Genomic DNA, 26,502 nt, shown 5'->3' on the forward strand with positions numbered 1-26,502 from the left:
CTGCCTAAGGGAAGCATGTATAAAGTGAATAAAATTGGTCCTAGCACAGAACCTTGTGGAACTCCATAATTAACTTTAGTCTGTGAAGAAGATTCCCCATTTACATGAACAAATTGTAATCTATTAGACAAATATGATTCAAACCACCGCAGCGCAGTGCCTTTAATACCTATGGCATGCTCTAATCTCTGTAATAAAATTTTATGGTCAACAGTATCAAAAGCAGCACTGAGGTCTAACAGAACAAGCACATGCCGATAACTACTGGTAATCTTGTTCATATAAAATCCTTAGAAGATTGCCTTGCAGCAGTGAGAAGTTGGATGTCTAGAAACTTCCTACTTTTAAACTTTGATAAGACTGAAATGATGGTTCTTGGTCCAGTGAGACATCGGCATCAATTTGACCAGTTAACGCTCAGCCTAGGCTCGTGTGTCATCCATCACACCGACAAAGTGAGGAACCTTGGGGTAGTTTTTGATCCTACATTGTCCTTTGACCTCCACATTAGAAATATTATGAGGATTGCTTTCTTCCACCTGCGAAATATAGCGACGATTCGTCCCATTCTATCTATGGCTGATGCTGAGACCCTGATCCATGCGTTCATCTCTTCTAGGTTGGACTACTGCAATATTCTATTTTCTGGTTTACTGCAGTCCAGCATTAGGGCTCTCCAAGTGGTTCAAAATGCTGCTGCCAGACTTTTGCTACTAGTCTTGTAAAATTATTCATGGACTGACACCTCCCTACCTAGCTGACATAATTAAACCTTACGTACCGGCTCGGGCTTTGCATTCTCAGGGTGCAGGACTACTTTGTGTCCCTAAGGGTGAAAAGAAGTCTGTGAGTCACAGAGCTTTCTCTTATCGTGCCCCTGTTCTGTGGAATGATCTCCTGCGTCAATAAAACAGTCAGATTCTGTGGAGACTTTCAAGTCCAGACTTAAAATGCACTTATATCCCCTTTCATATGGCTAGTATACTGGTATAGTTTTGTTTTACGCTTTTTACTCTTTTAATTAATTTTATTAGTAAACGGAGCATGCCGCGGCCTGAACTTTACCTAAATTCTGGGTCTTTTAGTGAAGCTTAGGGCTAGTGGCCGGCGATCACCTTAGTATTGCTTCTGTATTTCTTGTTGTTTAATGTTGGCAAATTATACAGTATTTCTTGTCTTTCTGATGCCTGATTCTGTTTTTTCTCTCTGTTTAAGGTGCAGCTCCATCCAGAGATGGGAGTTGTATTTGTGCTGGTGACCCTCCTGTCCTCTACACCAACAGCATTTCTTGTATATTCCTTTTGTGAATTGTTCTGTAATTTGTGTTTGTAGCATGGCCCAAGCAGAGGGTCACCCCTTTGAGTCTGGTCTGCTTGAGGTTTCTTCCTCAGAGGGAGTTTTTTCTTACCACTGCTGCACTGGGGGTTAGTAAGGTTAGACCTTACTTGTGTGAAGAGCCTTGAGGCAACTCTGTTGTGATTTGGCGCTATATAAATTAAAATAAATTGAATTGAATTGAGGTTAGTCCCATTGAGATCGAGATCTCTTTTGCAAGGGAGACCTGGACAATTATAAAGTTTCCAGTTCACCTAACCTGCATGTCTTTAAATGTGGGAAGAAGCCAGAGGAAACCCATGCAAGCGCGGGAAGAACATGCAAACTCCACACAGAAAGGCCACATGTGGGAATTGAACCCATGACCTTCTTGTTGTGAGGCAACAGTGCTAACCGCTAATCCACGTGTCGCAGGAGAACAAAGGTTCAAGTCATTAGCGCCTTGGTGCTTCCTGTTTTACTGCACAGTTGTGAGAGTTGGACTCTAACCAGTGACTTAAGGTGACGACTGCTTGTCTTTGCTACTCGGCCTCTTTGGAGAATCACTGGGTTCTACTGGAATGACTCGCAGTGTGGTGAGGCGGATCCAGGGGCGCCGCCAGGGATTTTGGATCCCATGAAAAGAAATATTACTGGCTCACTCCTGTATTATTTTGTTAGTATTATAATTGTATTGGGGGCCTTTCTGGGCCCCTGTCAATCATGGGCCTGTGAATCCTTCTCCTCATTCTCCCCTTTTCAGCACTCCTGGGTGGATCACTTGCATGGTGAGGGAGGGTCGGTGTCTCAGCCAGCGTCATGGACTCCGAGGAGCTTTAATTGTTCACCGTCTCCTGACATCACTGCACAGTTTTGCGCATTATGTGATCGTTCTGATCAGGTCACATTCACCGCCACCTCCTGAAATCTCAGCTTCAGCCTCCCCTCAGGAAACTTTGCTGGTCTACTGCTGCTCCTGCAAACCTGCTTAGATCTGTTTCCCCGCCAGAAAACCTCTCAGTATGGAAACCTCCAGAATCCACCATCAAAACAGAAATGCACCAATTCCAAGAGCACACAGCTCTTAAAGGGAACGACATGTGACAAGAAAACACACCTGTGATGAACCGATGGATTATGGAGACAGACACCCCGACTGTTGTGTGGGCCGCCAGAAGAGGAGGTACTGCTGGCCCACCACCACGAGATATCCTGTTGGGAAAGTGTAGTGACACGGACCCACAACAGGGGGCGCAAATGAACGGTCAATAGATGAGCCAAAAACACGTGGAAAACCGGATGGATCCGCAGTGAAGCCGGGAGTTGGAGCTTCACTGCGGCAGGACTGAGGACTTTGAGGATCCTGAAGGGGCCAATGTACCTGTCCTGAAGTTTTGGGGAGTCCACCTGGAGGGGGATGTCCTTCGTGGAAAGCCACACCTCCTGCCCAGGCTGGTAAGCAGGGGCCGGGGATCACCGGCGGTCTGCATGGGTCGTCCGGGCCTTCAACAAGGCAGAACGGGCGGAGCGCCACACCCGACGGCACTTCCGCAGGTGGGCCTGGACCGAGGGCACACCGACCTCTCCCTCCACCACGGGAAACAACGGGGGCTGATACCCCAAACACACCTCAAATGGGGAGAGGCCGGTGGCAGAAGACACCTGGCTGTTATGCGCATACTCGATCCAGGCCAGATGGTTACTCCAGGCCGTCGGGTGCGCGGATGTGACGCAGCGGAGGGTCTGTTCCAAGTCCTGGTTGGCCCGCTCTGCCTGTCCGTTCGTCTGTGGATGGTACCCGGACGAGAGGCTCACGGTGGCCCCCAGTTCCCTGCAGAAGCTCCTCCAGACGTGTGAGGAGAACTGGGGACCACGATCAGAGACGATGTCGGAGGGTATCCCATGCAGACGGACGACGTGGTGGACCAGGAGGTCTGCTGTCTCCTGGGCTGTTGGGAGCTTCGGGAGGGCCACGAAGTGGGCCGCCTTGGAGAATCGGTCCACTATCGTGAAGATGGTGGTGTTGCCCTGGGACGGCGGGAGGCCCGTGACGAAATCCAGGCCGATGTGGGACCAGGGGCGATGAGGCACCGACAGCGGCTGGAGGAGTCCTTGGGCCTTCTTATGTACTGCCTTGCCCCTGGCACAGGTGGTGCAGGCCTGGATATATTCCCGGACGTCGGCCTCCATAGACGCCTACCAGAAGCGCTGCCGGACAACTGCCACGGTCCTTCGCACCTCTGGATGACAGGAGAGCTTGGAACCGTGACAGAAGTCCAAGACTGCAGCTCTGGCCTCTGGTGGGACGTACTGACGGTTCTTCGGACCGGTTCCAGGGTCCGGGCTCCGTGCCAGGGCCTCGCGGACGGTCTTCTCCACGTCCCAGGTGAGGGTGGCCACGATAGTGGACTCCGGAATGATGGGCTCCGGTGGATCCGACAGCTCTGTTTTGACTTCGTCTTCGTGTACCCGGGACAAGGCATCCGATCTCTGGTTCTTGGTCCCGGGGCGATAGGTGATCCGGAAGTCGAAACGCCCGAAGAACAGTGACCAGCGGGCTTGCCTGGGGTTCAGCCGCTTGGCGGTACTGATATACTCCAGGTTCCGATGGTCAGTGAAAACCGTGAATGGCACAGACGCTCCCTCCAACAGGTGTCTCCACTCCTCAAGAACCTCTTTCACCGCAAGGAGTTCTCGATTGCCGACATCATAGTTCCGTTCAGCCGGGGTCAACCTGCGGGAAAAGTAGGCACATGGGTGAAGAACCGTATTGGTCTCTCCGCTCTGGGACAGCACGGCTCCTATCCTTGAGTCAGAGGCGTCCACTTCAACCATGAACTGGCAGCTAGGGTCGGGCTGCACCAAAACTGACGCAGTAGAGAACCGTCGTTTCAACTCCTTGAACGCGGCTTCGCACCGATCCGACCAGGTGAAGGGGACTTTTGGAGAGGTCAGGGCTGTCAGGGGGCTAACTACCTGACTGTAGCCCTTAATGAATAGATGAGCCAAAAAGTAACAATTTAATGTTGTGAATGTGCACAACGAACATACAGACAATCACAGAATATCATAACAGTCAATACACAGAGGTGACGTGTGGGCAGGCTCGAGGATAGAAGACGTCTGTCCTGAGAAGAGCCGGAACCACACGATTTCCGCCGCCCCAGAACCTGGTGAATACTGGAGCCGCCAAGTCCCGAATTCCCAGGTGATCACCGTCCCCGACTGTCGGATCTGGTACTGCTCGCGAAGAACAAAGACAGTCAAGTGTGGGTGTGTGTACATCCAGTAACAACAACGGTGGGAATGCCACCTCCACCTCTCATTCAATATGTTGCAGCGGTCTCAGCTGAAAAGGAGCGCCGTCTTGCACAGCCTCCTCACAAACGACTGGTTCTCCTGCAAATTCTCACAATAACAGAGTTACAAATCTCACAAAAAGGCTGAGAGTATTACCTCCTATGAAGTATGATATCTCGGCAACGAGGTGGAGATGACGTCTGGTCTTTATGGAGTGAGATGATGTTGAGTAGATGGGGGACACAGCCGGGGGTGACAGCTGTCGCTCATTACCTCTTGACAGCTGTCACCCCCGGCTGTGTCCATGGCGGCAGCGCCCTCTCGTGCCTGAAGCCCGCACTTCAGGCAGGGCGCCCTCTGGTGGTGGGCCAGCAGTACCTCCTCTTCTGGCGGCCCACACAACAGTCGGGGTGTCCGTCTCCATAATCCATCGGTTCATCACAGGTGTGTTTTCTTGTCACATGTCGTTCCCTTTAAGAGCTGTGTGCTCTTGGAATTGGTGCATTTCTGTTTTGATGGTGGATTGTGGAGGTTTCCATACTGAGAGGTTTTCTGACGGGGAAACAGATCTAAGCAGGTTTGCAGGAGCAGCAGTAGACCAGCAAAGTTTCCTGAGGGGAGGCTGAAGCTGAGATTTCAGGAGGTGGCGGTGAATGTGACCTGATCAGAACGATCACATAATGCGCAAAACTGTGCAGTGATGTCAGGAGACGGTGAACAATTAAAGCTCACTGCTCACCGAAAACAGCAACAGGACCATACATTCCTAGAGGTCCAGTAAGCCAGAGTCCACGTGCTGCAGAGGGAACTCTACACGTACCACATGAAGAAGACGTATCTCTTGGATGGCTGGCTGAGAGCTTTGTTTCATTCTTGCAGCACCTTCCTCCTGCTCATCCGACCACCCGATCTCCTCCGTAGGAGACAACCAGGAGCAGCACCAACATGGAGCTGAGATGAAGCACATTTGAATCCATGCACTTTAAAAAGTTCTACTTTGCATTAAAAAGTGGTGACCTCACAAGATAAATCCAGTGCGTGATTTCTCCAAATTTGGAGAGAAAAATGCTGAGGATTATCTCCAGATGAGTTTCCCCCAAAATCCCATTAAAAGTCTCATTAATAATTTCTGCCAGCGACTTAAGAACACCAGAAAACATCCAGAAAACAATGAAATCCCGTCGAGAAGACAGAGGTGTTTCTTCACAGGTGACCTCTGCATGTCATCTGCAGCAGAGTTTCTACAGAAGATATTTCCTTTTTTTAAAAAATCTCCCTAAAACATGAGAATATCTCATTTAATGATCTCTGGGTAAAACGTTGGTTTAAAGAGCGGCACGGAGACGGAGGATGGGGACACGTGCAGCCTCAGTTTGAGGCGTCCTTCTGTCCTCCCTGCTGCCTTTTTATTTTTGCGGTTCTTTCTGTCCCACCGTCACCGGAGTCGGTCTGTTCTTCTCCTTTTAATTACGCCTGGATGGCGTCCACCCACCCACTGCGTGTCGGCGATATTTAAAGCTTCATGACGGCCAAGAATTGACAATCTGTTGGTGTTTTAAGTCAAACTGCGCGTTGTGTTTGAAGTTCAACACAAAACGAGCTTCAGGTCGGCTTTAGGTCAGCGCTAACATCACGTACACTTTAATTAAACCACAGAGATTTCTCAGGAGGCTCACGATGATGTCTATTTAAACCGTCTGTCCATGTCTACACTTATCTTTGAGGACTTATGAATTTATCTTTATTTGTCCATATCATTATCTGCCTCATCTACCTCAGAATCTCTTTATCTCTGCTGCTCTATTTCTTTTTGCAGTCTGTGTTACTACGTCTCTTTGTATCACTGACAATATCTGCCTGTATTTCTGTCTTTACTCTCTATTTTTGTATAAGGTCTGTCTGTATTTCTATTTCTGTCATTGTCTCTCTCTGTATTTCTGTCATTATCTATGTGCAATTCTGTCAATATCTGTATTTCTGTCAGTCTCTCTGTATTTCTGTCAATATCTCTGTTTATATTTCTGTCAAGTGCTGTATTTCTATCATTCTCTGTATTTCTGTCAATATCTGTATTTCTGTCAATACTTTATTCCTGTCAGTATTTCCATCTATATTTGTGTCAATATCTCTGTATTTCTGTTAATATCTCTCTGTATTTCTGTTCTTTTATGTCTCTCTCTCTCTTTCTCTCTGTCAGTATCTCCTTTGATATTTCTGACTGTATCTCTCTGTCTAACTGTGTCACTGTTTCATATTTCCATCTCCATCTCTGGCTGTATTTCTGTTGCCATCTCTTTGGCCATATTTCCATTGCCATCTCTGGCTGTATTTTTTTTGCCACCTCTTTGGCTATATTTCTATCACTATCTCTGGCCGTTTTTCTGTTGCCATCTCTGTGGCTGTATTTCTATTGCCATCTCTTTGACTATATTTTTGTTGCCATCTCTTTGGCTGTATTTCTGTTGCCATCTCTTTAGCTACATTTCCATCACCATCTCTGGCTGTATTTTTGTTGCCTTGTCTTTAGCTATATTTTCATCAATATCCCTGGATATATTTCTGTTGCCATCTCTTTGGCTATATTTCCATCGCCATCTTGTTGCCATGTCTTTGGCTATATTTCTGTTGCCATCTCTTTGGCAATATTTCCATCACCATCTCTGGCTGTATTTCTGTTGCTATCACTTTGGCTATATTTCTGTTGCCATTTCTTTAGCCATATTCCCATCAATATCCCTGGCTGGATTTCTGTTGCCATCTCTTTGGCTATATTTCCATTGCCATCTCTGGCTGGATTTCTGTTGCTATCACTTTAGCTATATTTCTGTTGCCATGTCTTTGGCTATATTTCTGTTGCCATCTCTTTGGCAATATTTCCATCACCATCTCTGGCTGTATTTCTGTTGCCATCTCTTTGGCCATATTTCCATTGCCATCTCTGGCTGTATTTTTTTTGCCACCTCTTTAGCTATATTTCTATCGCTATCTCTGGCCGTTTTTCTGTTGCCATCTCTGTGGCTATATTTCTATTGCCATCTCTTTGACTATATTTTTGTTGCCATCTCTTTGGCTATATTTCTGTTGCCATTTCTTTTACTATATTTCCATCAATATCCCTGCTGTATTTCTGTTGCCATCTCTTTAGCTACATTTCCATCGCCATCTCTGGCTGTATTTTTGTTGCCTTGTCTTTAGCTATATTTTCATCAGTATCCCTGGATATATTTCTGTTGCCATCTCTTTGGCTATATTTCCATCGCCATCTTGTTGCCATGTCTTTGGCTATATTTCTGTTGCCATCTCTTTGGCAATATTTCCATCACCATCTCTGGCTGTATTTCTGTTGCTATCACTTTGGCTATATTTCTGTTGCCATTTCTTTAGCCATATTCCCATCAATATCCCTGGCTGGATTTCTGTTGCCATCTCTTTGGCTATATTTCCATTGCCATCTCTGGCTGGATTTGTGTTGCTATCACTTTGGCTATATTTCTGTTGCCATGTCTTTGGCTATATTTCTGTTGCCATCTCTTTGGCAATATTTCCATCACCATCTCTGGCTGTATTTCTGTTGCTATCACTTTGGCTATATTTCTGTTGCCATTTCTTTAGCCATATTCCCATCAATATCCCTGGCTGGATTTCTGTTGCCATCTCTTTGGCTATATTTCCATTGCCATCTCTGGCTGGATTTCTGTTGCTATCACTTTAGCTATATTTCTGTTGCCATGTCTTTGGCTATATTTCTGTTGCCATCTCTTTGGCAATATTTCCATCACCATCTCTGGCTGTATTTCTGTTGCCATCTCTTTGGCCATATTTCCATTGCCATCTCTGGCTGTATTTTTTTTGCCACCTCTTTAGCTATATTTCTATCGCTATCTCTGGCCGTTTTTCTGTTGCCATCTCTGTGGCTATATTTCTATTGCCATCTCTTTGACTATATTTTTGTTGCCATCTCTTTGGCTATATTTCTGTTGCCATTTCTTTTACTATATTTCCATCAATATCCCTGCTGTATTTCTGTTGCCATCTCTTTAGCTACATTTCCATCGCCATCTCTGGCTGTATTTTTGTTGCCTTGTCTTTAGCTATATTTTCATCAGTATCCCTGGATATATTTCTGTTGCCATCTCTTTGGCTATATTTCCATCGCCATCTTGTTGCCATGTCTTTGGCTATATTTCTGTTGCCATCTCTTTGGCAATATTTCCATCACCATCTCTGGCTGTATTTCTGTTGCTATCACTTTGGCTATATTTCTGTTGCCATTTCTTTAGCCATATTCCCATCAATATCCCTGGCTGGATTTCTGTTGCCATCTCTTTGGCTATATTTCCATTGCCATCTCTGGCTGGATTTGTGTTGCTATCACTTTGGCTATATTTCTGTTGCCATGTCTTTGGCTATATTTCTGTTGCCATCTCTTTGGCAATATTTCCATCACCTTCTCTGGCTGTATTTCTGTTGCCATCTCTTTGGCAATATTTCCATCACCATCTCTGGCTGTATTTCTGTTGCTATCACTTTGGCTATATTTCTGTTGCCATTTCTTTAGCCATATTCCCATCAATATCCCTGGCTGGATTTCTGTTGCCATCTTTTTGGCTATATTTCCATTGCCATCTCTGGCTGGATTTCTGTTGCTATCACATTGGCTATATTTCTGTTGCCATGTCTTTGGCTATATTTCTGTTGCCATCTCTTTGGCAATATTTCCATCACCATCTCTGGCTGTATTTCTGTTGCTATCACTTTGACTATATTTCTGTTGCCATGTCTTTGGCTATATTTCTGTTGCCATCTTTTTGGCAATATTTCCATCACCATCTCTGGCTGTATTTCTGTTGCTATCACTTTGGCTATATTTCTGTTGCCATTTCTTTAGCCATATTCCCATCAATATACCTGGCTGTATTTATGTTGCCATCTCTTTGGCTATATTTCCATTGCCATCTCTGGCTATATTTCTGTTGCCATGTCTTTGGATGTCTTTCATACAGTAGTGTTCAGAATAATATTAGTGCTATGTGACTAAATCCAGGTTTTGAGTATATTTCTTATTGTTACATGGAAAACAAGGTACCAGTAGATTCAGTAGATTCTCACAAATCTAACAAGACCAAGCATTCATGATATGCACACTCTTAAGGCTATGAAATTGGGCTATTAGCAGGGGCGGTCCTGGAGGCGGGCCGACTGGGCAGCCGCCTGGGGCCGCATTGCAGGGCGGGGCGGCACGACCGTGCCGAAAAAAAAAACGGTCAAAAAGAAAAAACAAAAAACAGGGTCGGGGTTTGTCCTGACGGGGGGGGTTCATGGTTACGTTGCGGCAGAGCAGCGCCCCCCCCCCATCCCATGGTAGCTTTCCTCTCTCATTCATTCCCACAGCTTCACAGTGCTTTAAACAGTGTGGACGCTCAGCGTCCACACAGTTCAATAGCAACACAAAGCATGCAGCGAAACGAGACGAGTCATTGGATAAATGCTGGGCTTTGTCCCGCCCATCGGACGCTCAGCGTGTCTGGGGGTCTATGGGGCAGTGGGCGGGCCTCGGCTGGCCCGGACGCTCAGCTTCTGCATGATGATTGGATGATCTGTCTGAGGCTGAATCCCTTTTTGATTGACAGCGAAATGAGCGAATCAGCGATCTTTTGGTGTAAACATCCGTGGGAGCATTTTTAAATTTTCATTCTGTTCTGAGTTGAACCGGAGACTTTCCTAATTCTCTTAGCGGCATTTTCTTTGTTAAAAACGACTAGCGACAAATTGAGCTTCTATTTCTGGTGGGGGGTTTTTTTTGTAGCTGCTTGTGTTTGCAGACTGACTTCTATCACTCTTTCTGACTTCTATCGCAGTTTCTGTCCCTACCGAGCAGCGGGTGCTGCTGAGCTCCTTCACCGTCACAAAGCACTCACAGGCGGACACACTTCACACGAGCCTCGCGCCAGTCCCAGCTAGCGAGCTAGCTAGGTAGCAAGCTGCACATAATGGCAGAAAATTTGAATGTTGTGGACCGGATTTTGGCGAAGCCATTTGATAGTCTTCCTTACGAAGAAGCCGTGGCTGCTGTCATGGCTTCAGCTCTCAATGGTTTGAGGCAAAGTTAAAGCAACAGCCCCCAGGTCAATGTTTGTGCATTGCTCTGCACACAGACTGAATCTGGTTCTGTCTCAGGGGGCTAAATGCTTATCTGAGTGCAGAATATTTTTTGCATCACTCTCTGGGTTTGCCACATTTTTCTCAAAATCCAAAAAGAGGATGTCTTTTCTTGAGTCTGCAGACTGCTCAAGGTTGCCCAGAAATGCTCCTACTCGATGGAATTTCACATCACGAATAGTGAGCACTGTGGCAAACAATTATGATGCCCTCCTGCAAACTTTTGAGATGATCATTGCAGATAAGTCCATGGATGATGACACATTAGACTGTGCCAGTTTCTTTGTGTTTGTTATTGCAGTAGTCATTAAAACCGGAAATTTGTTCTTGAAAATAGCTGTTGTGAGTTAATTTGTGGGATTGTGGGTGTTCTGGACGAAGTTAGTGTTTTCATGGGTGGTGGGGCGGAGGTGGTGGCCACGTTAGTGTGCGTGGGGGGGGGGGGGGTGCACGCAGGGGTTTTCACCCGGGGAGTAAATCACTCTAGGACCACCACTGGCTATTAGTAAAAAAAAGTAGAAAAGGGGGTGTTCACAATAATAGTAGCATCTACTGTTGACGCTACAAACTCAAAAATGTATGTTCAAACTGCTTTTTTAGCAAGCCTGTGAATCACTAAACAAGTATTTAGTTGTATAACAACAGTTTTTCAAGATTTCTTCACATCTGCGAGGCATTAATTTTGTTGGTTTGGAACCAAGATTTTGCTGGTTTACTAGTGTGCTTGGGGTCATTGTCTTGTTGAAACACCCATTTCAAGGGCATGTCCTCTTCAGCATAAGGCAACATGACCTCTTCAAGTATTTTGACATATCCAAACTGATCCATGATACCTGGTATGTGATATATAGGCCGAACACCATAGTAGGAGAAACATGCCCATATCATGATGCTTGCACCACCATGCTTCACTGTCTTTACTGTGAACTGTGGCTTGAATTCAGAGTTTGGGGGTCGTCTCACAAACTGTCTGCAGCCCTTGTCTGTCTTTGATCATCCTGGAGCTGATCAATGGGTGAGCCTTTGCCATTCTGGTTATTCTTCTATCCATTTTGATGGTTGTTTTCCATTTTCTTCCATGCGTCTCTGTTTTTTTTTTGTCCATTTTAAAGCATTGGAGATCACTGTAGATGAACAGCCTATAATTTTTTGCACCTGCGTATAAGTTTTCCCCTCTCCAATCAACTTTTTAATCAAACTACGCTGTTCTTCTGAACAGTGTCTTGAAGATCCCATTTTCCTCAGGCTTTCAAAGAGAAAAGCATGTTCAACAGGTGCTGGCTTCATCCTTAAATAGGGGACACCTGATTCACACCTGTTTGTTCCACAAAACTGATGAACTCACTGACTGAATGTCACACTACTATTATTGTGAACACCCCCTTTTCTACTTTTTTTTACTAATAGCCCAATTTCATAGCCTTAAGAGTGTGCATATCATGAATGCGTGGTCTTGTTGGATTTGTGAGAATCTACTGAATCTACTGGTACCTTGTTTCCCATGTAACAATAAGAAATATACTCAAAACCTGGACTAATCTTTTTAGTCACATAGCGCTACTATTATTCTAAACACTACTGTACCAGGTCTCTTTAGAGGATCCTTGGGAGCAACTGGAAAGAAACGTCAGCTATGACCATGTGGACACGCTGAACATTTCTTTGGTTATGATCCTGCAGGCGGGTGCATCAGGGGCCTGCAGGACATGCTGCAGGAGATGGTTACTTTTGAGAGGTGGAGATGGACTGTGTGTGTGTGTGTGTGTGTGTGTGTGTGTGTGTGTGTGTGTGTGTGTGTGTGTGTGTGTGTGTGTGTGTGTGTGTGTGTGTGTGTGTGTGTGTGTGTGTGTGTGCGTGTGTGTTGCTGTCTTTGCTGAGAACAGTCTGCACTTAGTTTGCAGGATTAGAGAAGCTCCACAGATTAAGTGTCCAGTATTAAAAGACTTAATGTCTCCAGAACAAAGTGCACGCTGAGAAGAAAGAGATGATTAACAGCTGGCCGTCAATGCAACACAGCGTGCACTTTAAACCTGTTGGCAGAGGGCAAACATTCTGTCACATTGCTGTGACCGTAGAATAGTAACGGTCTGCCCTCTTGTGCACGTGAGGGACACCGTTATCCTCCACAAACATAAAATCACGCCTGCTTGATGGAGCGCGTTACCGTTTTCCCTGCAGTGGTGTTCAGGCTGCGCTGCTTTCCGGCTTTGCTCTCTTTTAGTCTGTTTTAAAGCAGAACAGCTCAACATGTGTCTGCTCCGAAACCTAAAATCTGCACAGTGGCACCACTTGCTGAGCGGTTTGTTTTTCCCAAATGATTCCGTGTTTGCACAGCAGTCTGCACCAAAGGTGTTCCAAAATGAAAGCCGAGATGTTTTTGAGCTGCTACTCGAAATCAAGACTTAAACCTGAGACAAATCACTTCACAGCCCTGTCATAAAGTTTTGGACTTCTGTGATATTATATTTGAATGTTTTGTGCTTCTGTAAAATTCCCAAAGAAGACATTTTCCATGCAGTTTTCCAATAACATGCATACCAGCCTGAGAATTCCCAGGAACATCTGTGGATCTCAGAGTCGACATGACACAGGCTTCCCGCCATAGTGACAGTAACTGATACAGAACCTGTGCAGCGTTTTCTGGCGCTAGATAAGAGAACTTTTACTGGTTGACATCAGCCAATCAGAATAACCTTAGCAATTGTCTGCTGTGATGTCATCTCAAATGGCTGTACTCAGACAACATCACAGTGAATAAATGTTAAAGCACTGCTGATTGGCTGAAAAATACAGGTAACCAATTAGCAGTCAACAGCAGAATTAGAAATGTTAAAATGTTCAAAAGGTTAAAAATGAAAATCTTACGAGGGCTGGTGCGTACTGTGCACGCTCTGCACTCCACAATATAAATATACAACTAAAGACACGTCTGTCTGTTTTTGGCTCTGTATGATTTGATTGTGTGACTTCAGTATGAAGTCATTCACACCAATCAATCACAAGCATTTTGCTGATCAATATATAATTCAGATCATCCATCTCAGCTTCTTGGTTGTTGGGATATACAAAAAAGGTGTTTTTGTATCATGTTTTGCTAGATCTTTGACCAAACTACTCCAAAATCTAATACCCTCTTGATATTTATCCAAACGATATTCCCATCAAGTTTTATCTATCTCGGTCTCTTAGTTGTTGAGATATTGTTAAAGAAATTGCCATGTTTACCTTGACCTTTGACCAAACTGCTCCAAAATCGAATCACCTCTCGTTGTCCATCCAAGTAATATTCCCACCAAGTTTGAAGGAAATCTGTCCAACCATTTTTTAGTTATCTTGTCCAGAGAGACACATATGCCATTGAAAACAATACTCTGCTGTTGTTGCTTTGCCAGAGGGCAGGATAATAATGGCAGTGTGCAGTTTATCCAAATACTGATACCGGAATCATCAGTCGAGTGGTCAGTGTGAACATCATCCTAAATGTGAAGGACATCCAGTGAGAAGTGGCTGAGATGTAGCTCCAGGCAGATGCTGCCGTTTGTCGTATCTTGTTCAGGAGAATGAAGCAGCGCTGTCTTCTGTTATCTCCAAAATATATCTGGGATCAAATTAAGCTAAATCAGCCGAGGTCGTTTGTGCTGGATGTAGCATCGCGGCCCCGCGCTGTGGACATTCGACACACAGTGCTGCAGAACGCCATTGTATTTGTGGCACTGTTGGCTTGCTATACTATGGCAAGGCACCACTAAATGGATGCACGTTTAGATGCACACAACACTGTGTGCATCTAAACGGCATTTTTATGCCACTTTTCAAGGGCTCCATTGCGCCATTAAAAACGGCATATTTTTGACACATTTATGGCGCTTTTTACAGCGCCTTCTTTAATTATGCCATAAAAAGCGCCGTAATAACTAACAAAACAGCGTTTTTTACAACGCATTTTTGGTGATACGTGACTGTAAGTGGCGTATTTGTGGCACTGTTGGCTTGCCATAGTCACAGTCCGTTAACCCACCGCTTTAAATCCACTGATGTCAGTAAACTGCTGCAGCTGCTCGATTCTCAAATATGCACTTGTTGTTATTGTTGTTGTTTTTTTCCTGGATTATGTCCTCTTCTGCGACAGATTGCCATTCTGTCCAGGGTGAACCCCGCCCTTTGCCCTCTCACCCCTGGTGAGAACTCCAGCATAAGCAGGTGTAGAATGATGGCCTGTTGGGGGTGCTGTTTTTTCAAGTTCTTGAAACCTTAACATTTGATATTCCAGAAGCCATTCCCTCTTTTCGAACCCCCGTGCCCTCCTTTGACCAGCGTTTCCCAGCATGCCTTTCAGCACTCACAGAACACCAGCAGACTTGTTGCTTTGTGTCGGAGTTTGTAAAGACGCTGATAGTGACCGACTTTGCTTTGCAGTGGCCCAATTCTCACTAGATGTGGTGTATGCGTCGCACATAATGACCCCAAAGAAGCATATTGGTTTTGGTGTCAAGAGGTCAAAGGTCAAGGTCACTGAGGTATATTTTGCAAAAAAAGAAGAAGCTGTGAGCACAATAACTTCTTTCCTAATTGCCTGATTATCACCATACGTGGTATGTGGCTTAATCATGGTGACCTCAACAAACCTTTTGATTTGGGGTCAAAGTTAAAAAAAAAGCAAAAAAAAAAAAAAAAATCACTGAGGTGTACTTTGTAAAATGCTTTCAGCAGAAAAGCATCACTTTGCAGCCCCATTTTAAAGTGATTTAAAACAATTAATTGTTTATCAAAATAGTTAGTAATTCATGTAATGGTTGATAATATTATAAGAAGCGTTGGCACGGTAGCATTTTTTCAAAGGTCCAGTATGATACTGATAGTGATACCTTCAGTATGTGCTGATACTAATCTGATACAGTTTTCCCGAGTCTGAACAGGTCTGTTAATAAATTCACCTGTCTGGATGCACTTTAGTGACCTCGTCATCCAGCAAAACATCAACTCAACCTGTGAACTAATTTATTGGACCCCCTAAATGAACAGGACTCAGGTGTGTAACAGAAGACTGGTCAGATTTTGTTTTTATTACCGATATCAAATCCAATAATTTTGGCCAGTCTGAACCAGCTGCGGTGTTGTTTTTGGTTCTGTGTCCGTATGTGCATGTGACTCCAGAGTTGTGCTGTGTCGATAATCATTCCGGATATCGATATACGAGGGCTGTCAATAAAGTTACGGTCCTTTTTATTTTTTTCAAAAACTATATGGATTTCATTCATATGTTTTTACGTCAGACATGCTTGAACCCTCGTGCGCATGCGTGAGTTTTTCCACGCCTGTCGGTGACGTCACTCGCCTGTGAGCACTCCTTGTGGGAGGAGTCGTCCAGCCCCTCGTCGGAATTCCTTTGTCTGAGAAGTTGCTGAGAGACTGGCGCTTTGTTTGATCAAAATTTTTTCTAAACCTGTGAGACACATCGAAGTGGACACGGTTCGAAAAATTAAGCTGGTTTTCGGTGAAAATTTTAACGGCTGATGAGAGATTTTGAGGTGATACTGTCGCTTTAAGGACTTCCCACGGAGCGAGGGTTCAAGCATGTCTGACGTAAAAACATATGAATGAAATCCATATAGTTTTTGAAAAAAATAAAAAGGACCTATACTTTATTGACAGACCTCGTACAGCACGAACACCTGAGATACCTGCAGAGCGCTCGGTGGGATAGGAGTTGGGTGACCAATATGTGGACTTGTGTTTGATTCCTGGTCATGACACTTGTCCTTGGAAAAGACACTTCATCCGCATTGACATAGTCCACTCAGCTCAAAGTGAGTATCAGCTTTAGAAACCTGCACCGCACCAGCGTCCCATCTCAGGGGAGCTTTTCACTACGGGAATCCGGGGACGAGCACCAGCATCGGTGCGCCTCATTGGTTGGTGCATCCACATGTTTATCCTGTGACAGTGGAAATCTAATCGGCGTTAAAGTGTTTCAGGTTGAGCGCCGTCTAGAAGATGGTGAGCTGCAGACCGAGGATGAACATTTCACGGATATCACAGACGCTGTCGGGATAAACCAACACTGAGATTACATACAACTCAGATCCACCAAGATGGAATCGGGTCCGTACTCAGTGTCAGTCAGTCAGAAAGAGGAAACATGAATGTGACGGTGCACAATAAGCCGTGGCGAATGGTGCAGTTGCCTCCAGCTGGTACAAGACTTGGACTGGCACGATTGTGTATCAGAGTGGCAGGGCGAGGCTTGTTTCCAGAAACCGTGGGGAGGTGGGGTGGTGAGTACAGTGCGCCGCTGTGGATCAGTTTGTCTCCCCTGGAGGCGGGGCTGAAACAAGGGGGTGCTGTGTGTCTCCATCCCGTCCCGTCTCACTGCTGCTGCTCTGAGGTGATGTAAGGAGATATGAAGGATGGCAGCGACACGGAGACTGAATTCAGCCTGTCGTGTCTTTGTAAGACGGAAGACGTCTCCAAGAGAAAAGACAAAATTCTTAAGGTTGTATTCCTCAGAGAGCGTGTATTCCTCTGACACCCAGGGGGCGCTGTTTCAACAAAAGGATAAATAACAGGAGAATCACTGGGAAGAATTACAGAAAAACATATGAAGTAAACATTACTGTGGATCCATGTTCAGTTTAAAAAAATATATCAAAGCATCATTGAACCCAAGCATACTGCTCCTCCAATGTCCAGGGGGCGCTGTTTCAACAAACGCATAAATAAGAAGGGGAGATATTATTCATTCAAAATTATCTCAGGTCCGTGTTTGGTTTGAACATCATCAAATCTTCAGTTAACCATAGAGCCGAGCACACCTGGCTTAGTTAATGACCACAGTTAGCAGTGGGTGGAGCTTGAAAACATGGACAGGTGATCGCCAGTCATGAGACTGATGACTCTTGGTCTTGACATTGCCTGTTTATAAAGCCTTAAATATTGTGATTTGGTGCTGTATGAGTAAATTAAATTGAGTTATCTTTTAAATAATCACAGCCCACCAAAGTAAAAACCCTCAGCGCCGCCCCTGGTCACAGCGTGTGTGTGTGTGTGTGTGTGTGTGTGTGTGTGTGTGTGTGTGTGTGTGTGTGTGTGTGTGTGTGTGTGTGTGTGTGTGTGTGTGTGTGTGTGTATAACATGTGAAGTGGGACGCAACAGCTTTGATGAGCAAAATCTAGAAACTGTGTCACAAGAAGATTTATTTTGGAAACATCAACTTTATCGCCCTTTTTTCCCTGCTGTTACACCCACACGGGCCGGTTTTAAAGCTACAGTGTGCAGGGGATCAAAAATTGAACATATCCACATTCACCTGCAACAACAAGCTGATGTGTCTTAATAAACTCAGAATGAGCACGCCCCCTCCTGGTGAAGTATACTGCATTCTGCAAACTCACCACTAGGCGACAATAAATCCTGCACACTGTAGCTTTAAGCTGTCAGCTTCATTTTTAATTTTAGGTGTCATTTGCTAATTAGTGTGCTCCTGTGACGACACCTGCTGAGTTCCTCATCAGTTCACAAATTGCTGGAAAGCGTCTGCGTTTACATAATCAAACACACACACTGGGTGCAATAACACCATCAGCCCATAGGTGGTGTCTGCCTGAATCCCGCCCTGAAATTTAATGATGTTGCTCTTAAAAATCCACAAACTATGTGTCTGCTGGTGGAGGCTCCTGTGCTACACAAAGTGTGTGTGTGTGTGTGTATATATATATATATATTTTATTTTTATTTTTTATTATTTATTTATTTATTTATTTTTATAATAGCCAAGTGGTCTCTGTGTGTGTGTGTGGCTTTGATCACATAGAAACTGGGGAGAGCTGACACTTGCTGTTTGGTATGTTTATGTATTTTCGGTGAAGGATGAACGCTGTGAATATGGAAAGTTGATAGGACAAATATTTTGTAGAAATTAGCCATTTTAGTTAACCAGTAAAGAATGGACATTGTGCTGCAATGCACCATGGGAGTTTGGTGTTTGGGGGTTTTAAATGTTGTTATTGTGGTTCATGTTAGTTTAACAGTGTTGTTAGTGTTATTGATTTATTGTGTTTTTGTTGTTCAATTGGATTAGTCAGTTTAGTTAAGTGTCATGTTGTTACCATGAGTGAAAAGAGTATTAATATTGTTGTCTTCTGCTACCATCTCTCTTTGTGCCTGTGTAGAAATTAAAAGCATCTGTTTGCAGCAGAATGCTTATTCATTCTGGATCAAGTTTGAACGGAGCCCAAATGGAATGTTGATAGGCCTGATATTTTTGGAGAAACTACAGAAATTAGCTAACATTGTTAATTACATTCTGTACTACCATGCCATTCCAGCAGGGGGGGTAAGTCATCTTTATATTAAAAGTGTGAGTGAGTGAGTGCTTGTGTGCATGATTTTATTTAGTAAGTTCAATGTAAGTACATAATATAATTGTAAATATGTTAAAAATGCATGAATGACACAAAGAAGTGAAAACAATTATTTCCACTGTGGTCCATTTAAAAATCAAATGACAAAATAGAAGTAAAAATGATAATAATAAGGATTATAATAATAATAATAATAATATGAGCGAAGTGCAATGAAGATCATTCATGTTACAGGGAGTCCCAAACAGGAAGTGCCAAATTTTGAGTCCACAGGGAAACAGGAAATGTCAAACACTTCCTGGATTGACAGTAGACAGGATCTCATGGAATGTTGCGGGAATTTGGTGGTAGTTCAGACCGAAACAGGAAGTGCAAAGTTTTGAGCCCACAGTGGAACAGGAAATGTCAAATGTTGAACACTTCCTGGAAATGACAAGACAGGAGATCTCATGGGATCTTGTGGGAATTTAGTGGTAGTTCAGACTGAAACAGGAAGTGCCAAATTTTGAGTCCACAGTGAAACAGGAAATGTCAAATATGTTAAACTTTGGGAAAAAAATTTTATAATTCCCCCCTGGTTTTGATCTGGTTTTTTTTTTGTTTTTTTTAATTATTATTATTAACCTGTTCTTTGGTATGTTGTTTTTGCTGTTGTATTTATTCCTCTGTAAGGTTTCTGTGTAACTTTTTGTTTGTCTCATTAAATAATTTTTAAAAAAGGTCAAATGTTGAACATTTCCTGGTTTGACAATAAACGAATTCTCGTGGATATTGCGGAATTCAGTGGAAGGTTGAACCTGAAATAGGAAGTGCTAAATTTTGAGTCCACAGTGAAACAGGAAATGTCAAACACTTTCTGGAATGACAAGACAGGAGATCTCATGGGATCTTGTGGGAATTTAGTGGCAATTTGAGACTGAAGAAGGAAGTGCCAAATTTTGAGTCCACAGTGAAACAGGAAATGTCAGATATGTTTAACTTTGGAAAGTTTATTTTTTTTAATAATTCCCCCTTGGTTTTGATCTTTTTTTTTTTAACCTGTTCTTTGGTATGTTGCTTTTGCTGTTTTTATTCCTCTGTAAGGTTTCTGTGTAACTTTTTGTTTATCTCATTAAATAATTTTAAAAAAAGGTCAAATGTTGAAGACTTGACAATAAACAAATTCTCGTGGGATATTGCGGAATTCAGTGGGAGGTTGAGCCTGAAACAGGAAGTGCTAAATTTTGAGTCCACAGTGAAACAGGAAATGTCAAACACTTTCAGCCTGGCATGGCTGGTACGAGCCTATTGTGAAGAGACCCATCCAATATGGCGGCGATGCTGGATCACATTGCAGCAAGTTATGAGGTGTCTGCGCATATAATGTCGATGGGTGTAGCTGGGTTGCGCTGGATTTCCCTGAAATCTGATTGGATATCCCATGTGGCACCCAGATGATTGACATGTCACGGTTGAAAAGAGCCATTTTGAAATCAGTGAACACATATTGACTGCTCGGTCCCTCCTGTACAGTAGTTGGTGCTGTGTTCCACAAAAAAGTTCTAATCCACTTTAGTAAAAGAAAAAAAATGTTTGAAAAAATGTTTTTGTGAAAACTGTTATAATAAAATATTAACAGTCCTTTAAACAACAACAGATGTGGGGGGGGAAAAGCCAAATTAAAAAGGCAGGAACATAGCGCGCATTGTCATTCTGCAGAGATGTTTTTTTGGATGATTTCAAACAGGAACCACACGAGGACAGACCCGTGTGTTTGTACGCAGCTCGTGCAGGAATGGTGCTGTATATTTCATGCATATTTGAAGTCAAAAGTGAAGTTTTTCTGACAAATCAGCACAAACACTGTTTCCTCTTGCAGGAGCTCCAGTTTGAGCGTCTGACTCGAGAGCTGGAGGAGGAGCGGCAGATCGTGGCCAGCCAGCTGGAGAGGTGCATGCTGGGAGCCGAGTCACCAGCAGGAGACAGTAGCAGGTACATCAAACACGGAATAATTTACGTTAAGAAGGCCAGTGAGAAATAAAAACACTCCCAGTTTTTGAGCTGTACGACCAGCGGTTCCTGAGACACAGCAGGAACTCCATGGAACTATGTTCACACCAAACAGGTGGAATATTGTGTCTGCAATAAATTTTTCTGGGCTGGTATGTTTAATTCTGGTGTCAGAGTCCAAACCATTAACTCTTATTGTGAGGCAACGCCAGCTTCGACATTTTGGCCATGTGGCCTGTTTCTCTGTGCATGATCCAGCGCACAGGTACCTGAGTGTCGAGGACACCGGTAGCTGGAGAAGGTCAAGGAGATGCCCATGTTTCACCTGACTCCGGTAGGTACATTATTTTAGAGATACCAGGGTGGACTGGCTGTCTACCTGGTCGGTTGCCGTCCAGGACCTGGGGTGGTTCCATGGTGTTGTGGACGTGGCAAAACACAGCATCTAGACACATGCTTCTAGACTTGACTTGGCTTGAGTCCAAACCCACATCATCAAAACAAGCTACAGTGGGAATTTGTGCTGTGGTGTGCCCCAAGGTTCTGTCTTTGAGCCTCCATTGTTTGCATTATAAATGCAAATATAGGATGATTTTCATCTGACTGGACTCTCTGCTGGTATGTTTCTGAATACACTTGGGTGGGACGTATTGTGGCTCCACCTGTCCTTGCAGATCAGTCCCATTCAGATGTACAAGGGGCGATTGAGAAGTTTTGAGCCTGACCCAGAAAATGTAGGGTGTGGTTCTCCATCTTTTTGCATTCTGAGAAACCAGCATTTCTCAACATTGCACCCAGTGAGTCAAAACTTTACACCTTCAAGAAATGTTGGCTTCTCAGAATGCAAAAGATGGAAGACCACACCCTATTTTTTTTTTCTGGATCAGGCTCCAAACTTCTCAATCACTCTCATAAATTTTAAACCTTTGATATCATTGAGACTCAAGCCTGATTTCTCCATGTTACTGTCATTCTGCAGTAAAGAATAGATGCCCCATCACTAATCATCTGGACCGTTTGCAGTGTTTCCCTACAGTATTATAGGCCTGGCAGACCGCCAGGCTAATGAGAACACCCGCCAGGCCAGAAATATTTTGTTAATCATAGCAGCAGAAAATACAGCCAAATATCCATTAATATGGATGTCAGTAATCATTTCAGCACATCTTCAACACTTCTGGTATTTTCTCACACAAACTGTCTAACAGTGAATGGAGACAGCCAGAGGGCGCCCACGTTTCACCTGCTGCTACAGATGCTTATTTTTATGTGGGGATGGACCATCTGTTTGCCTGGGTGGTTGCCATCCTGGATCCAAGGTGTCGGCAAAGCGCGGGACCAGCACATCCTCCCAAATTTGACTTGATAGGGTTTCACTCCCCCAGCCTTTGGTTCATTCTGTCACGCCCCCTTGCAGAGGCTCAGACCCCAGATTTGGAACCAGGGTGTCATATTACAACATGTCATCTCACGCTTGAATTTATTAATTTTTAGACAAGATTCACACATTGTCCAGTAAGTTCACATTCCTCGCAGGCTGAACATGAAAGAACATTTAGGAGGAAAGTTATTTTGGATTTTTCTGGAGAAACTGTGATTGATTTAATTTTTTTCTCATCTGGTTTTTTTTTCTGCTGAAGCTCGTCTGAGAAGTCGTTTGCATGGAGATCTGCAGGTATGATTTCTCACCTTAAAATAGCTAAATATATGTTTTAACTGCAAACATTTATCAGATGACTGCTGCAGATTTCAAAAGCTGAAGCGGTAATCTGCTTTATATACCGATGAAAGAAATAATGAGCTGCTGACAGTAAATATTCCACATCTTTTTTTTTTTTAGATGTATCAGGCTGCTTTAGTTGTCACAGATGTGAAAATTTCCAGAACACTGCAGTGTCCAGTTGAGCAAAACAAAAATGCTGTTTCCAGTCATCGTATGAATTCCGAATTGGAGCCATTTGCCATCCTGTCACAGATCTGTGTGCTCATTCCAGCCCCATTCTTCACTGTCAGCTTTCCAATAAAACCAAAGCACACTGATAAAATCCACTATTGCTTTTTTATGTCAAAGAATCACACATTATATTTGTTGGATTAAGAGCAGCTCGTCTGCCTCGGGAATGTCGTTGCAGGAATGTTTTCTCCATCAGTAAATTGTCCGTGTTTCTGACGAATGTTGTGCAGATACGTCTGCAGGCGGAGAGTCTCAGGGCGGAGTCATGGAGACATCTGGACATCCTGGTCGTCACCTGGAGACAGAGGACGGACTCTACCTGCCTGAACCAGACCGCGCCTCCTTGCATGACAGTGAGGGTCTGTTAGCGGTGCCGGTGCTGAGGACACGGGCTCAAGAGATGTTCATGTTTGTCACACAGTGAAATGAAGCAGAAAATTGAGAAGAATTAGTTTGTTTTTACTGAGTATTTACACTTGGCTGCAGATTAACTTCTTATTTGTGACCTGCAAAAAGAGCTTGATGCTTTAAAAGGTCTTTTTTGACTGTATTGCCTCACTTTGGCATTGCCATTTGAAGATTTCCTGAAAATATCCACGAATTCTAGACTTTTGTTTTGAAAAGGGTACTGATATATTTTTGCTAATTAAACCCACCGTGAAACCGTGTGGACAATGTTGGCAACATCAGCAAAGTGAAACGTGACTTTACGGACGTTTCATGGGTCCATTTACAAAGCAACAGTGACACCCTGTGGCGGTTGTATTGAAGTACAAACGACCCAGGCTGGACTCTGTGGTACTGAATTCAATTCAAAATTATTTATACGAGTATAGTGTCAAATCACTACACAGTTTGCATCAACACGCCTCACGGAAGCAAAGTCCAACAGTAGAGGACCAGGCTCAGTGTGGCGGCCACCACAACAGTAATAAAAAATATAAACTTTAACACAACTAACATCAGTAAAACAACGTACAAGAAATTTGTCACACATACAAAACACAGATTTTGCAGCGACCAACCAAAACAATCTGCAAGAATATCTAGTTGCATTAACACAGTCAGTGATGCAACATAAGTAAGTCTGTCTCAGTTATAAGAAAGAGAAAACAGATGAGTCTTTAACCTGGAGAATCACACAGAATCAGGCTTTTATCTCAATGGGCAAACCACTGCACAGAAATGGAGCATGATAAAAAAAAAAAAAAATGCTCTGTGACCAGCTGATTTCTTCTTTACCTTTTGGAACACACAGCTATCTTTGATCTGAAGAACGCAGAGCACGGGCCAATACATAAGGTGTAAGTAAATCAACCAAGTATGAGGCCGCAGGTCCATGAAGGTTTTTGCATCTTTACAAAAATACCTTAAAATCAAGAATCACATGAACAGGAAGCCAGTGAATGGAGTTTAAGGCTGGAGTAATATTGTCAAACCTTCTTCCTAGTTAGTCTCACTGCAGTATTCTGAACTAACAATTCTACTCAAATTGCCTTCCATGCCTTATTGGACCCATGACTGTCATTTCTGTCTTCTCTGAATTTAAACATAATAAATTACAGGACAATCAATTGTTCACTGATACCAAACAGTCTTCTATAATTCCCATTTCAGATGGATTATTAGCATTAATTGGCATTTAAAACTGGTAGTAAAGTAATTCCTTAGCTTCACAATATTGGGTGCTATAGAGAGAGCGAACCGCAAAGGACCCAGTACAGAACCCTGTGGTACTTCATAATATACCGGAACAGGTGTCAAAGTAATTCTTTTACACAATACACATATTCGTTGGACAAGAGCGATAACCATAATAAAATCTACCCAGTAATACCAAAAATTTTAGCCTATATTGTTCTTGTCCGAAGCTCTTAGTCCAAACATTTGCCAGCTGTCTGCTAAATCCAAATTGTGTTGAACTCTCAGGAAATCCAGCAGCTTGTTCCATTTCTGAAGATGATTAGCTTTTCTAGTGACGTGGAGTCCCATTTTTTATTCCAGTGTCACAATCTTGTAGAAATTCTAATACTGTAATCCCTGACAAAAAAGTAGTAAGAATGCACAAACATAAACTTGAAGGTTGCTCACATTCAAGAACTCAAGAATGATTTGTGACTTCTGGGATCCTATTGGTGAAGTTTAACTACACTCAGACACACACATCTGTGGTAGTTCAGAATAGCAGTGGAGCTCCTCAAGGTGCTGTACTGGAGTCATTCCTCTTCAAGCTTGTACACCTCTCACATGTCTACATACCTTTTCTACACCTCAGAGTAAGACAGAAAAAACACAATAAAACTTGAATATCTTTTGTAAATACAGAGACTTTAAATATATTCAGACTTTGAATGACACCACACATTGAAGATCAAAAGAAGTACGAAATAAAAAACCCTGAGGGTGTTGATTCAGAGTTGTTTGACCTTCATAATATCATGCGTCAATATAGTTTCTGGTTAGGTGTGACTTTTTTTTTTTTTCTTAAAAGTCCCAATGGTCTTATTTATTTATATTCCACAATGTAGGAGAGGTGTGATGGAACAAAAATATTCCTCACGTGCTTCCTCCTCCTCAGCCTACATGTGAAAGTAGGCCATCGCTGAAGCTGCACATTCTTCCAAGAAGAGCAGTCCAGAATTCATGCATATGCCTTAACACGTATTCATATTGTGTTCATTAAAAAGTTGGTCAAATGAAATAATATCAGAATTAAACAAGTTTTTAAACTGTGTTATCTGCCTGTCCTCCCAGGTTCAGGAGGTCACTCGGCCCAGATGACCTCGTATTCAGACAGCGGCTACCAGGACAGCAGTGTCAGTTACTACAGTAACCAGAACGTGGTGCGTTCGGAACTCCGCGCCTCGCTGTCTCTGTCCAGAAGCCCCCGAGCTGAAGGTCAAGCCTCCGCACAGGTACAGCCGGACCTCCACCAGTTCAGTTGCCAGAAGTCAACTTTGATTCCAAGTAGCATTTCTCAGTGATGTTAAATTATTACGCCAGCGTTTCCCAAAGCATGGGCTACAGCCACCCCAGTGGGCTGCAAAGATACTGCAGGTGGACCATGAGAGGTCATTAAAAATACATTTTAAAAAGTTGTTGATTTTTAATTTTGTAGTAAAATTTGAAATTACTTGAATAATAAGCATAAAAAGTAACAATAATAATAATTTAGCTGATCTAGTTTATCACAATATAATTATTGAAATATTTCTTTTTAGTCTTGTGTTAATTAAAATTGTGATTAAAGGTTTAAGAGGGACCCAGATGATTTTTTTAGATGCCAAAGTGGGCCGTGGTGTTCTTAAGTTTGGGAATGGTAGTGTTACATATTTATATAATTAAGTGTCGCATATTTTCTACCTTTTCCCAGTTTTAAGTACAAAACTCAGGAATGTCTCCAAAATAATTGCAACATATGAGCCA

The 26,502-nt window shown here is 43.4% G+C and overlaps 1 protein-coding gene across 2 annotated transcripts in view; it reads left to right on the plus strand.

Annotated features, from left to right (window-relative positions):
• The window catches only part of LOC117517834 (plakophilin-4-like), a 92,520-nt gene that overhangs the window by 18,226 nt on the left and 47,792 nt on the right, over positions 1-26,502 (plus strand). The window contains exons 3-6 of one of the 2 annotated variants that reach the window (XM_034178970.1): positions 20,992-21,104; positions 22,763-22,797; positions 23,307-23,429; positions 25,831-25,991. In XM_034178970.1, coding sequence (XP_034034861.1) covers positions 20,992-21,104; positions 22,763-22,797; positions 23,307-23,429; positions 25,831-25,991 — 432 coding nt within the window. Of the gene's footprint in view, positions 1-20,991; positions 21,105-22,762; positions 22,798-23,306; positions 23,436-25,830; positions 25,992-26,502 lie in introns of both variants that reach the window. The other variant, XM_034178977.1, reaches the window with a different exon arrangement.

This window comes from Thalassophryne amazonica, chromosome 1 (genome assembly GCF_902500255.1).
Source record: "Thalassophryne amazonica chromosome 1, fThaAma1.1, whole genome shotgun sequence".
Taxonomy (NCBI): Eukaryota; Metazoa; Chordata; class Actinopteri; order Batrachoidiformes; family Batrachoididae; genus Thalassophryne; species Thalassophryne amazonica.